This window comes from Gossypium hirsutum, chromosome A10, assembly GCF_007990345.1.
Source record: "Gossypium hirsutum isolate 1008001.06 chromosome A10, Gossypium_hirsutum_v2.1, whole genome shotgun sequence".
NCBI lineage: Eukaryota > Viridiplantae > Streptophyta > Magnoliopsida > Malvales > Malvaceae > Gossypium > Gossypium hirsutum.
In genome coordinates this window covers 113,074,145-113,088,273 of record NC_053433.1, presented here as the reverse complement: position 1 = coordinate 113,088,273, position 14,129 = coordinate 113,074,145, and the positions used below count along the sequence as shown (strand labels likewise).

Here is a 14,129-nt window from a genome sequence, read left to right as displayed (position 1 = left end):
AATGGAAATTTTGTCATTTTGACCCTTTAAATTTTAAGAAATTTAAATTAGTAAACGTAAAATTACATTTTAACCCCATTAAAAATGATAAAAATTTATTTTAATTCTTTAAAAATTATAAAGACATAGACAATTTAATTTCAATCCCCTAAATTTTTTTCTTAACTTTAACCCTGCTGATTTGTAAATTGATTATTATTTATCTTCTAGAGGGTTAGGGTGAGAGTTGTCCAAAATTTAACTCGAAATTGATGTTAATTGAAGACTTGAGCACAAGTCCTTTGCCACTCTATTAATAGCTCAATAAACATATACATTAATGCTAGTTACACGTTCTAATTACAATTCACTTTGCAACTAAAAAACTATTCAACTTATCATATATGTTTACATATTTTAATACAAATTATGTGATTAATTTTCTTAGATTTTAAGTTCAAGCAAGAATTTTAATTGAAGAGTTTGAAGGAGATCTAATTTGTATAGAAATTCAAATGAAAGAACTTCACTGCCATAGAGAAACTAATTGAAAAACAATTCCAGTTGTATATCTTGTTCACTCTAACTGAAGATTACAAGTCTACATTGTTTATTTGAAGAAACTTGTTTATTTTATTCAATTGTTTTAGTACAAAATACTTCTAAATAAACTGTTTTGATGTTTTGTTTGTAGTTAAGTTTTTAAGGAAAAAATATTAGTGGAATTTAATAAATGAGTCTTTAACTTAAATTATCCACTTCTATAATTACTAGATGATAGATTAATTTCTTGATAAATCTCAACAAATGTATAAAAAGGTTTCGAACTGCGTAATCAATTTTTATGTCAATTTCTACTTTTATATTCTTTTAGTTGGTACTTTAGTTGCAACTAAACCTTCAATTAATAATAAATAAATAAATAAATAACTCAACGCTAACAATGTAAATTTATTATAGGTTGCACATGATTGAAATTTTCATATGACGTTGACTATGTGATCAAGTAACAATGGCGGGTAGACAGTGGCTTTGTCCCAAAAATGGTGAAATTACTAATTTAATTAAAAATTTGCAATGTTAATGCAATGATAAATTTATATTTTGATCTCAGTTTCAACCTTTCTTAAATATTTTCTAACTTCGCTGCTAACAACCCAAAAAAAACTCATTAATGGCATCAAGTAATAATGCTGTTAATTTGGATTTATGAATGAGGTTTTAAAACTAGAGGATCAAATTAACCAAGGAAAAAATTAAAATAGAGGGACTAAATCCCAAATTTAAGTATGCCAAAGGGACTAAAACCAGAATTAGACCATTTATATTTGACACTTGTTTTGAACCATGTAATTTTTGTAAATACTTATAGGCACCACAACAGGGCTGTTTCATAACAAAAACAGAAATTTATCAACACTCAATTTTCATTTAGTATCAATAATCAAAACAATATAAAATTCAAGTTATGATCAACTAAACTAATATTTCTGCATGCAAAAATGTAAAATGTTTGAAACACACAATAAAATGAAACAAATAAGGCCCTACCCCTTCCAATTCTATCTTCCTCTAGGATCCATAATCTGTGAAAACACATCACTCGTTGTTGTTGCATCCGAAGCTACTTGATCGCTGACAATATCGTAACGATCGGTGTCAACCGATTCGACTTGAGGGATCCATCCTGGGATTTCCGGAATATGTTTCGCGCTGTTATCGGATGAATCGTTTTGTATCGAAGCCTCTTGTAGTTGAAGAGCATACTCCAAGTTCCATAACACATCACCCATTGTAGGCCTTTCAACTCCGTGTTCCGCCAAGCATTTCTCAGCCGTTTCGCCGAATTTTCTCAAGGAATCGATGTTGATTAATCCGACTAGATTTGAATCTATGATCCTTTGTAATTGACCTCTCTTTTGCCAATACATACCCCATTCAGCAATGTTCACTTGTTCCCTTGGAAGTGCAGGGTTAATTGCAGGCCTAGCGCATAAAATTTCCATGAGAACGACTCCGAATGAGTACACATCGGATTTCTCGGTGAGTTGCTGTCGGCGGAAGTACTCTGGGTCGAGATAACCGAAGCTTCCTTTCACTGCAGTGCTTACATGAGTTTGGTCTAATGTAGGGCCTAGTTTCGACAATCCGAAATCCGCGACCTTTGCTGTGAAATTTTCATCGAGGAGTATGTTCGTTGTTTTCACATCTCGGTGAATGATTGTGTCCGATGCTCCTGTGTGAAGGTAGTGCAGGCCTTTCGCAGCTCCGATGCAGATTTCGAGCCGTTGTTTCCAGCTTAGTGATGGAAGATTGGAGCCGTACAAGTGTTTCCGCAATGGACCGCCTGCCATGAACTCGTAAACGAGGATCATCTCATTTTGTTCTTCACAGTAGCCTATAAGAGAAACTAGGTGCCTGTGCCTCAACCTGGAAAGCATCAAAATTTCCGTCCTGAACTCGGTTAGTCCTTGCCGGGATCCGGGATTTCCACGCTTTACCGCAACCATGACCCCATTCTCTAGAACACCCTTATAAACCTTCCCAAATCCACCTACACCAATGACCAAGCTCTCGTCAAAATTCTTGGTTGCTTCACGAATCTCTGCGAATGATAGTACCCGGCCTAAACCGTGAGATTGTGCAGTTGAAGCAAGGCTGCAAATCGAAACTTTCGAATCAGAATTTCCCACATTCGTTGGGAGAGAAAACCAGGTAGAGGGACAACGTTTAGGCTTCTTTGGCCGGTGCAAACGCAATAACAGAGCTGCTACGACGAACACTAAAACTGCGAAAACCACTGCCGAGGAAATTGCTAGAGCAACCAATTTTCTTCTCGGGAACTTCGATTTCTTTCGGATTTCACACAGATTTCCAACAAGGCTACCACAAGGATTGCTCATTTTCATGATCTCTAAACCATTCAAAATTGCATTGGTTGGAAGATTTCTAAAATCAGGTGGACCGACTTGAACCAAAATCCGATTAGATCCCATCGAAACATTTGTGACGAAGTCGGCATAGTAAGCAGCCGATAACACCATCGTCTTACTGGAAATATCGAAAGATGTCAAAGCAGATTGTTTGTTGATATAAACATTGAAAATCAAGTTGTTAAGAACGGTACTAACAATGTCACAAAAATGCAGCCTAATGAAATAAGTGAAGCCCTCATCGACATCAAACCTCCACGAAATGTTAAACCTCTGATCGGTCACGTTTGCTTCAGCCATTTCTTGTGCAGTAGCATAAACCGAATTCGGTGCAATTTCAGCTGAGACACCATCGATGTACTTGATCAAATTCGGATTCACCGAAACATTGTTGGCCGATGCAGCACTTATCAAATAAGCTTGATCTGTCTCCCATGTCCTCCACATAGAATCATTCTTGGGAGTCAAAACAGGGCCTCCCATGTTTATCCTGTAAACCGTCTCGAAAGCTACACGTTTTGGGATCTCAACTTCCGGTCCAAACGGAACCGGCACAACACCGGAAGGGAAATTCGTGTCGGGTAAAGCCACAACCTCAATCCCATTAACAAATGCAACCGAGCCATTGCTTGGAGAAAACTTCAATTCCAAACCCGAATCTCCGATCTCGATCACATATTCCTTCATTACTGGAGAGTTTTGACTCGATTTCGAAAACGAAAACCGGTGCAACGTGATTCCATTAGCCATAACTGAAAAAACTGCAGATTTCAAACTGTATCTTGTGTTTTGAACAGGAAAAAAGTGCAACCTTAACCAATGGCGACCAATCTGCTTAGTTCCAATAACATAAACTGATGTTTTTTCAAAGATTCTAACAGAACTATAAAGAGCTGAGTTACTTAAACCGTTAATTACATCCCCAGAAACAACAATGCCACTAGAAGGTGACAATTTCACATTCCGAAAACTATTATCGGGTCGAAAAACCCGAGAACCATCAACTTCGACAGGATTGCTTCCGCCGCAATCAATTAAGAAAACATCAACAGGAGTAAAACCAGAACAATTGATGGATTGAACAAAGAAAAGAAATGTGAAAAAGAACAAGACCAACACAACTGAAACTTCCATTTTTCTAATACATAGCTTGTCTTAATGAGAACACAGTTTGAAGTTGATGTTGAATATTGGCAATATCCCACATTAGGAAAAGATAGAAATGGAGGGGGTTTAGTTTGTTATATATAGAACTCCTCCCCCTTTGGTTGTATCATCCCAAAATCTTCTCCTTTGTAATATTTCTAGAAGAAATATTGATTTGGTAGTGTCCGAGGACGTAAGCTAAATTGGCCGAACCTCGTTAAATCTCTGGTATTTTATTTCTTATTTGTTTGCTTATATTTAATAGCTTTATGTTGGTTATATTTATTTAGTTATTATTGCTATAAATATCTAAGTGAGTTCTGTCTAGTTGTTGGGTTTTAAGCGGGACCATTGTGACCCCTCCAATTTAACTGGGAATTTTCTTAGTATAATTGTTGGCATAATAATTATCTAAATATTTCTGATAATATTGTTATTAATATTATCGTCGCTTCCGCAACAATTGGTATCCGAGCCAAGGTTTTGTAGTATGCTCTGTGTTTGCAGCTTAGTCTGATCTTACACATCAGAAACATTTCCTAAAGCTTGTGGGTATTCTGCATTTGGTGGCTATTAAGTAGAAGCTATGGCAAAAATGACAGAAGAAAAACCATCCATATCAACAACTTCCACTTCGTACATTTTGCCGAGGATTGGAACTGCAAATACGAGATTTGTAGTGGAAATTTTTGATGGAACAGGTCATTTTGGCATGTGGCAAAGCGAGCTTCTAGATGCCCTCTTTCAACAGGGTCTAGATATTGCCATTGAGGAAGAAAAACCAGAAGGGGTTGATGATAAAGAATGGAAGACCATCAACCGATTGGCATGTGGTACAATTCGATCATGTCTTTCCAGAGAGCAGAAGTATACATTCAGTAAAGAGACTTCTGCAAGTAAATTGTGGAAAGCATTGGAGGAGAAATTTCTGAAGAAGAACAGTCAAAATAAGTTACATATGAAGAAAAGACTGTTTCGTTTCAGTTATGTTCCTGGTACCACGATGAACGAGCACATTACCAATTTTAATCAGCTGGTGGCTGATTTGTTGAATTTGGATGTGACTTTTGAAGACGAAGACTTGGCGTTAATGTTGTTGGGATCGCTTCCTGAGGAGTTTGAGTACCTTGAAACTACTCTACTTCATGGAAAATCGGAAGTAACTTTCAATGAAGTAACTGCTGCATTGTATAGCTATGAACTACGCCGAAAGGATAAGTTGAAAGGTTCAGGTGAAGCAGCAGTGGAAGCATTGGTAACAAGAGGTCGTCAGCAAAGTCAGTCTAATGGGAAGAGAAGAAAGTCCAAAGGTCGAGTTGTTGCCAAAGATGAATGTTCCTTTCGCAAAGAAAAAGGACATTGGAAGAAAGATTGTCCAAAATTGAAGAAAAAAGGGAAGACTCCGCAAGATGCAAATGTTGCAGAATGCAATAGTGAAGCAGAGTCAGACTTTTCTCTTAGTATGACATCTTCAACATTATATGCAGATGAGTGGATCATGGATTCTGGTTGTTCCTATCATATGTGTCCCATTTGGGAATGGTTCTTTGAATTTCAAAAACTAGATGGAGGGGTTGTTTACATGGGTAATGATAACACATGTAAAATAGCCGGGATAGGTTCAATTAAACTGAGGAGTCATGATGGATCTACTAGAATTTTGCGGGATGTACGATATGTCCCAAAGTTGAAGAAGAATCTCATCTCTTTGGGGTCGTTAGAATCTAAAGGCCTAGTTGTGACAATACGAGATGGAGTTCTTAAAGCAACTTCAGGAGCATTGGTGATGTTGAAAGGCATAAGAAAGAACAATCTGTATTACTACCAAGGTAGTACAGTGGTCGGGACAACAGCAGCAGCAATTACGAGTACCAAGAAGGACGCTGAGGCAACACAGCTGTGGCATATGCGTTTGGGCCATGCTGGTGAAAAATCCTTGCAAACTCTAGCCAAGCAAGGATTATTGAAAGGTACAAAGACTTGCAAACTTGAATTTTGCGAGCATTGTGTTCTGGGAAAACAACGAAGGGTGAAATTTGGCACTGGGATTCACAATACTAAAGGTATTCTGGATTATGTGCATTCTGATGTATGGGGACCGTCCAAGACTCCATCACCTGGAGGAAGACGTTATTTTGTCACCTTTATTGATGATTTTTCCAGACGAGTTTGGGTGTTTCCTATGAAGAACAAAGATGAGGTGCTTGAAGTTTTCCTTAAGTGGAAAACTAAAGTTGAAAATCAGACAGGAAGGAAGATTAAGGTTCTCCGATCAGACAACGGTGGAGAATATAAAAGCGATCCTTTCCTGAAGATATGCCAAGATTGTGGCATAGTAAGGCACTTCACCGTAGGTGGAACACCGCAACAGAATGGGGTGGCAGAGCGTATGAATCGAACGCTTGTGGAGAAAGTTCGATGTATGTTATCTAATGCTGGATTAGATAGAAAGTTTTGGACTGAGGCTGTGACGTACGCTCAACATCTCATCAATCATTTGCCATCATCTGCTATAAATGGCAAGACTCCTTTGGAGAAATGGTATGGAAAACCTGCTACTGATTATGACACCTTGCGCATTTTTGGTTCTATTGCATATTATCATGTGAAAGAATCAAAGTTAGATCCAAGAGCAAAGAAGGCTCTATTCATGGGCTTCAATGCTGGTGTTAAGGGATATCGTTTGTGGTGTCTAGAGGCAAAGAAGACGATAATCAGTAGGGATGTTACCTTTCATGAATCTGCCATGTTGAATAAGGTAAATCCAGAAGGAGTGAGTAGTACTTCGCAGCAGGTGGAGTGTACTCCGCAGCAGGTGGAGTTTGAGCAGAGTGTGGTAATTCCAGCAGAAGGTACCACTAGTGATTCTTCATTGGCAGATGCAGAGTCAGATGAGGAAGAGGTTTCTACCCAAGAACCTCAACAGCAATCAGAGCCAATTGCAGTCAGAAGGCAGAGACGAGAAATTCAGAAACCAGCTCGTTTCACTGACATGGTAGCTTATGCACTTCCAGTTGTTGATAATATTCCATCCACTTACACCAAAGCCATTCAGAGTTTAGAGAATAATAGATGGTTAGGTGCAATGGAAGAGGAAATGCAATCTCTAGAGAAAAACAAGACGTGGAAGCTGGCACAACTACCAAAAGGGAAGAAGGCGATTGGTTGCAAATTTGAAGACACTATTGAAGTTAGTGTTATGAGAAGATGTTCGAAGATGTGGAATATCGCCAAGGTGGAGATTTGTTGAATATTGGCAATATCCCACATTAGGAAAAGATAGAAATGGAGGGGGTTTAGTTTGTTATATATAGAACTCCTCCCCCTTTGGTTGTATCATCCCAAAATCTTCTCCTTTGTAATATTTCTAGAAGAAATATTGATTTGGTAGTGTCCGAGGACGTAAGCTAAATTGGCCGAACCTCGTTAAATCTCTGGTATTTTATTTCTTATTTGTTTGCTTATATTTAATAGCTTTATGTTGGTTATATTTATTTAGTTATTATTGCTATAAATATCTAAGTGAGTTCTGTCTAGTTGTTGGGTTTTAAGCGGGACCATTGTGACCCCTCCAATTTAACTGGGAATTTTCTTAGTATAATTGTTGGCATAATAATTATCTAAATATTTCTGATAATATTGTTATTAATATTATCGTCGCTTCCGCAACAGTTGAAACATACCTGAAAAGAAATTTCAATGTCAAAGGTGAAGGTTTTTTTTTGGGGAGGGGGTGATGAGAGTTATGAAACTGACATAACTGAAACTTTATGAGATTTGGTTCTTTTTCATTTAATATTTTGCGGCATCTAAGGTGAGGAACATGAGGGCCTGATATTTTTCTAAAGAAAAAGAAAGAAAGAAAGACATGTTGCAGGGTCATTGAAGGGGGCCCTGTCTTAAAACACAAACTGACTCCTTTTTCTCTAAAGCAACAAAACCATATTTGATTCCTTGTTGACCAACTACCTTACTTTTTTAGCCCTTTTGTTTTTACCATTATATTCTCCATATCTTTCAGCTTTTTAGCTAAGCTAAAACTTTGTAAAATTTTAAAAATAAATTGGTAAAAAGAAAATCGTTACACGATTAGTATGACTCAAATTTAGATAAAAAATATTTTATTTATTAAATTAACACATAAAATTCTAGTTATTTGCTTTTAAAATTAACAATCATTCAATATTTAGATTAAACGAGACCGAAAATATCTTTTAATTTAAAAACTTAAATATATATATTTATATTAAAAACTATTCATATCTGATATTTATCAGTGTAACTTTTGTGAAGCATAAGCAAAGGTTTTAGCACATGTTCACATGCCTGATCCTAAGACATTGTTTCAACAACTTGCCTTAGATTTTGTAATAATAATAATTTAGTTCCATGGAAGTTATCATTGGAGATTGGACCGCGAAAAGTGCTGTTTATGATTAAAATAAGCAATGTGAGAGAGATTTGTAGCAGCTGGGTCTTCGCCTAGTAATTTGCAGTAAAGCCTAGGAGAATGAACTGCGAATTCTTTTTTAATTAAAATGAAATAAATAAATAGAGAAAAACAGCATGCGTATGAAGTATACAAGGTTTTTAATGTTGTAAGAATAAGAGTTAAGGTGGAAAGAGATTCAGTTGGCATATATAGTCAAACTGACACAGATTATAATAAGCTGACAAAAATATTGACAGTTAAAGTTTGAGAATGAATATTTATATATAAACTCCATCATTTATTTTTTATTTTTATTTTTTAATATCAAATCTAAATCCCATGAAGCTACAGAAGTGAAGGGTAGGAGGTGGATCTTATTATTATAGAATGGATATATATGTATAAACAGCTGGAGATTGGTCACCTTATCTGTTACATATGGGAGGATCCTTTTTTAAGTTTTTTTTAATTATATTATTATTTTTCTACTGAATTATAGATTTAATTCATATATTTTAATTAAGTCATTTTTCACTTTTATTTTTAAAATTTGATGTGATAAATATATTATCGTATTTGTAATTTCATGTCAGTTTGTTATTTTTATATATTATTCATTAAAAATTTAGATAATGGATTAACGAAGGTAATTTACGTCAAAATTGAAATTTTAAAGTTTGAAAAATATAAAAGACTTAAAAAGATTCAATTGGAGAATATAGACAAAATTTATAACTGTACGCATAATAGAGGACTAAATTTATAGTTTCGATAAATTTTATTGTTTATTTTTCATGTTTTGTTTTTAAGTATGCTGATGAAATTGGGTGGTAATAGATCAAGAGTGTTTTAAGTATTTTATATAGATGGACATTAAAAAAATTGTCCTCTAAAGTTCAAATATTTACTTAATTGGCTATGATATGTAATTTTTTAGTCGCTCAAGTAATTAAATTAGAAAGTTTTTATAGATGTGAATAAAATCATGTATGTATAAATCGTGAATACCCATATAATTAATAAAATATTTATAATAAAAAATTTTAATAAATTGATTCTTACTATACATTAGAATTTCGAAATTTATCCAATGATGAATTATTTATTCTATGAATAGTGAAAATTATGAAAACATTAATTTTTTATTAAATATATATTTAAATATCTGGAGGCAAAATGTATATTCGATGGTAATTATTTATTTGTTCATTAAAGTCAATCTACCTAAAGAAGAAGTAGGATATATTTAATTGTATGCTTATCTAAATTCATAAAGTAAAATTTTAGCATTGATATATTATTTTGCAGCTATTTGCTTCATTTGTAAGCTTCATCTGTTCCTTTATTTAATGGGTTAATTTTTTTTAATTTAAATGGAGTAAATAAGTCAAGTTTTATTTAAATGTTTTGAATCTTAATTTGGCACTATTAGAAGATAAACTTACTATTAGTATTAACTTAAGCAGTGAGAAAGAGAGGTCCTATCATGAACAATAAAACATATTGAGACTTATGTTTTTGTTAATGACTACTGCCAAGAAATTTATGACTACAATTTCACAAATTGAAAGTGCTTTTACATCTGTGGAAGAATGTTTTCATTCGGCATACTAGTCTCTTATTGGTACTTCAATGGCACAACTCACAACTAAGAAGTTTGATGGGTTGAGGGGAATACAAGAATATATCATCGAGATTACTAGTATTGCTGTCAGATTAAAGATCTTAAGGATGATGGTGGATGACCTGTAACGCCCCAATTTTCGGGAATCCTGTGAATGTTGGCATAAGTTTAATTATGTTAGTGGGCCTCTAGAAAGCCCAAACTTAAGATAGAACCCGATAATTTTAGTTAATTTTTGTTCCATAAGAAAAAGGGGGTGAAATTATGAAATAGAACATATGTGAAAATGTTTGAAAATGCTATAGGCTAAATTGAAGTGGCCAAATAAATAGGAGTGCAAAATAGGAGGATTTGCATGACAAACCTCCCATTTTACATGAAGTGGCCAGCCATCATGTTGTTGTAGACAAAATGTACACTTGATATCCATAATTTATGGTACAAATTGATACAAATTAATAATAGGTTAGGTAAATGTTCCATGATAATGGGTTACGTAAATGTTTCATGATAATGGGTTAGGTAAATGTTTCATGATAAGAATTTCATGTCTTTTGTATTAAAGAATTAAATGGATGAAATATGAAGTTTTATTAAAAGAAAAAGGGGTGAAAAGAACAAAGTTTTGTCCATCTTTGTTCATCATAGCTGAAAGTTAGACAAGAGAAAGGAGAGAAGAAAGCTCTTGAGTATTCGGTCATTAGGAGGAGGAAAATTGAAGGTAAGTTTTTGGTACCTTGCTTCTATTTTGAGGTTCATGAATTCTTCTTGATTCTACCTTAACTCTTGAAGTATATTTTGATTTTTAGTTGTGTTGTGAGCATTTAGTCATGAATTAAAATGAAGAAAATGGTTGTTGTTTCATGTTCTTTTGATGAAAAATGGAAGATAGGTGAAGTTGAGCCAAACAAATGAGCATGCATGTGCCTTAGATGTTAAAGGGAAAAATCAGCTAACATGTTGTGCTTTAAAATGATGAAATGGAGATTATACTTAAGTAAAATCATAGATATGTGATGATTGATTGGTGATATACATGTTTAAATAACATGCATGCAAGTTATGTGTGAAAGAGTGAATTTGGTAATAAATCTGCTTGGGACAACAGCAGTAACGTGACTTTGGAAAATCACCATAAATTGTGGGAGATGAATTAGAAGCTGAATAAATTATGTAATTAAAGCTTAATGAGTCTAGTTTCAAATGGAATAAACGAGAACATATTTTGAATTCTGTGCAATGAGAAATTTGATTCGTAATGAAGAGTGGTCAGATTAGTCAAACAGTGAAATATGCGAAACTTTGAGAAAAATCTGGTATTGATTGGCCAAACCAAAAATTCAGAAATTTTATGGATATAAGATATATGAGTCTATTTTCAGGAAAAATTAACGGCACTTGATTTGGAGTTTCGTAGCTCCAGTTATAAATGATTTAGTGACTGTTGCTCAGGAAGACAGCTTGCAGTGAAATTATGATTACGTGGTAAACATTGACAAAAATTTGTTAATGAGTTGCTTATTGATTTCTTATAAGCTTACTATGATCTGTAGGTGTGGTTGGCCGAATATTGTAAGGGGTTAATATGTAGTTTGTATTTGAATAGTTAGATTAACGTGTTAGTAATCCAATTGTAGGCGGTTCGTGTGTGGATCTCGTCAGCATATCGTCGCAAACAGGTGTGTAACTAACACCCTCTTTCTTAGTCTGGATCGGCAAAAGTCGAAAAGTCGAAATGCCGAAAATCGGTATTTTGTAGATTTGCGAGTGTGCGAATGCTCGTGAGGTAAATCGATTAATGTTTTTGGTAAGCTGCAATGTTTGGACTGCAAAGTGCATGATTTCTGTGCCCTCGATATTTTTGGGCTTAATGGTTCAAAATTGGAATGATGGGCCAACGGGCCCAATTCGGTAAGAACCCTCGGTAGTGATTCTGTTAGTACGTGAAATGTAGGAATATGCATGAAAAACCCTAAAATAGATAAATTACTGAAATACCTTTAAAAGTAGAAAATTTACAGTTTTACCCCTGGTAGATAAATTACCGAAATACCCCTAGGGTTAAATTGACTTAAATGCATGTTTGACTGTTGTTATTTACTGCATGCCATGTTGTTATTATCTGATGCATGGGATTCGGATATTGACGGAGGAAGTACTGAAAGTGGCTTGTCCACGTACTGGAGGCTTTGCCTCAATTTACTGTTAACTGAGCAACAAGGCTGCAACTGTGGAGTGTTGGGCTGGGTGGGTTGAGCTATTCCCCACATGGAGTGTATGGCTGGTACGGGTGGAGTGTAGTGGTTGGTGGGTTGAGTAGTCTCCCCAAATGGGCTTGCATATGTTTACTGATGTTGCATGTATTTTGAAATGGGCCTATGGGCCATACTGTTATCTGAATAAGGGGCTAAGGCCCAGTTTATTGTAATCTGAAAAGGGCTCTGGCCCAGTACCATTGTTACCTGAATGGGCTTAGGCCCAATAGGCTTGAGCTGACTTGGATTTTGAATGGGTTTTCCTTACACACTGAGTTTCCCCAAACTCACCCCTTTTATTTTCATCCACGCAGAAAATCCCCAACCATAGTGGGCTTGAAGCTGTGAGGGAATTCGGAGTGGCCACCCGTTTTGAAAGTTTGATTTTCTTCTGGTGAACTGGACATCCTTTTATTTACGTTTGAAGTTTTGGGTTTTTAAATGTAATAAGGCCGCTTAATTATTTTTGATGGTTTTGATATGTTTTGCTAAGATAGGTATTACTTATTTTAACTGTTGAAATTGGATAGCTTTAGGGCACGTTTTCAAAAAAAAAAAACAACAATTGATTTCAAAATAACACGACAACAAGCAAAACTTCCGCAATGAAAGTATTTTCCAAAATTAATCACTTTTCCTAAAAATGACTTAATCAAATCGGTTTCCTAGAAATATCCATGACGTTAAGGTGTGGCAATGGCGGTATGCATGTCTAGGATTGGATCCGAAGGGAGCTTGGTACTTAAGCAGTCCGATGGACTGACCACCTCTTTTCCGGTTTCCTACCTGGTGCATAGCTTCCATTCACTTTAACCTATAATGAAATTAATCTTTTGAACATCAAGTACGATTTTTTGGATCAACAATATAAAATGTTTTGAACGCTTCGATGTGGCATGTCGGATCCGACCATAACTTCTGGGCCGGGTTTGGGGTGCTACATGACCCCTTAGTGTAGTTAATTTTGAATTCATTACCTTCGAATTATAGTTCAATATTCCAAATTAACTATAACACTGTTAACGATAAGTGAAATGTTAATGAATTCAGGAGGCATGATTATAGAGTTAAGGAAGTTTTTCCATCAAACTTATGGATCAAGGTGCTAACAAAGACTTCTGGTAAAAACTAATAAGTTTAAGAAGAAGAAAAATATGCATGTGAATGTCTTTAATGGTGGGAAAAAAAGAACATATGTCATATAAGTGTCACATTTATAAGAAAATCAAACATTATAAAAAAATTGCCAAAAAATGCAAAGATTGGTTCGAAAAGAAATATCTTTTTTATATTTTGTATATTTCGAATGAAAATTAAAATTCAACAGAATACTTGGTGGTTTGGTTCTGGTGCTACTACTTATATATTCAACATGATGCAAGGATTCTTTATAATCCAAACCACTAACCCAAATAAGGATTTTCTATATGGGTTAGTATTTGGTACACTACTAGCGTACTTTTTATTTCACAAGTAGTATTGAAAAATTGACAAGTACCTATTTCATTTTAAATATTTATTTTTAATGTAAGGCCCCAAAAAAGTGGTCTAATGTAAGGCAATTAAGCTATTTCCTTTAATAGAAATTAAATCACAGTCATCCATTTAATTGTTTGATGGATATAATATTAGATTAAAACTTGATTATTATATATTGATTTTCCCTCAAACTATTAGAATTACACACAAAAAAACTCATATAAAGTTATAACCTTTATCATTAAGATTGTGTAACAAAAAGGAAACAATAAGAAAGAGAA

General features: G+C 34.8%; 1 protein-coding gene across 1 annotated transcript; it reads right to left on the bottom strand.

Annotated features, from left to right (window-relative positions):
* Positions 1-1,368: 1,368 nt before the first annotated feature.
* On the bottom strand, positions 1,369-4,076 carry LOC107895852 (receptor-like protein kinase THESEUS 1). Its single transcript, XM_016821068.2, has one exon. It carries the CDS (start codon positions 4,044-4,046, stop codon positions 1,542-1,544), a length of 2,505 nt encoding a protein of 834 aa, XP_016676557.1. The 5' UTR covers positions 4,047-4,076; the 3' UTR covers positions 1,369-1,541.
* Between the last annotated feature and the right edge of the window lie 10,053 nt (positions 4,077-14,129).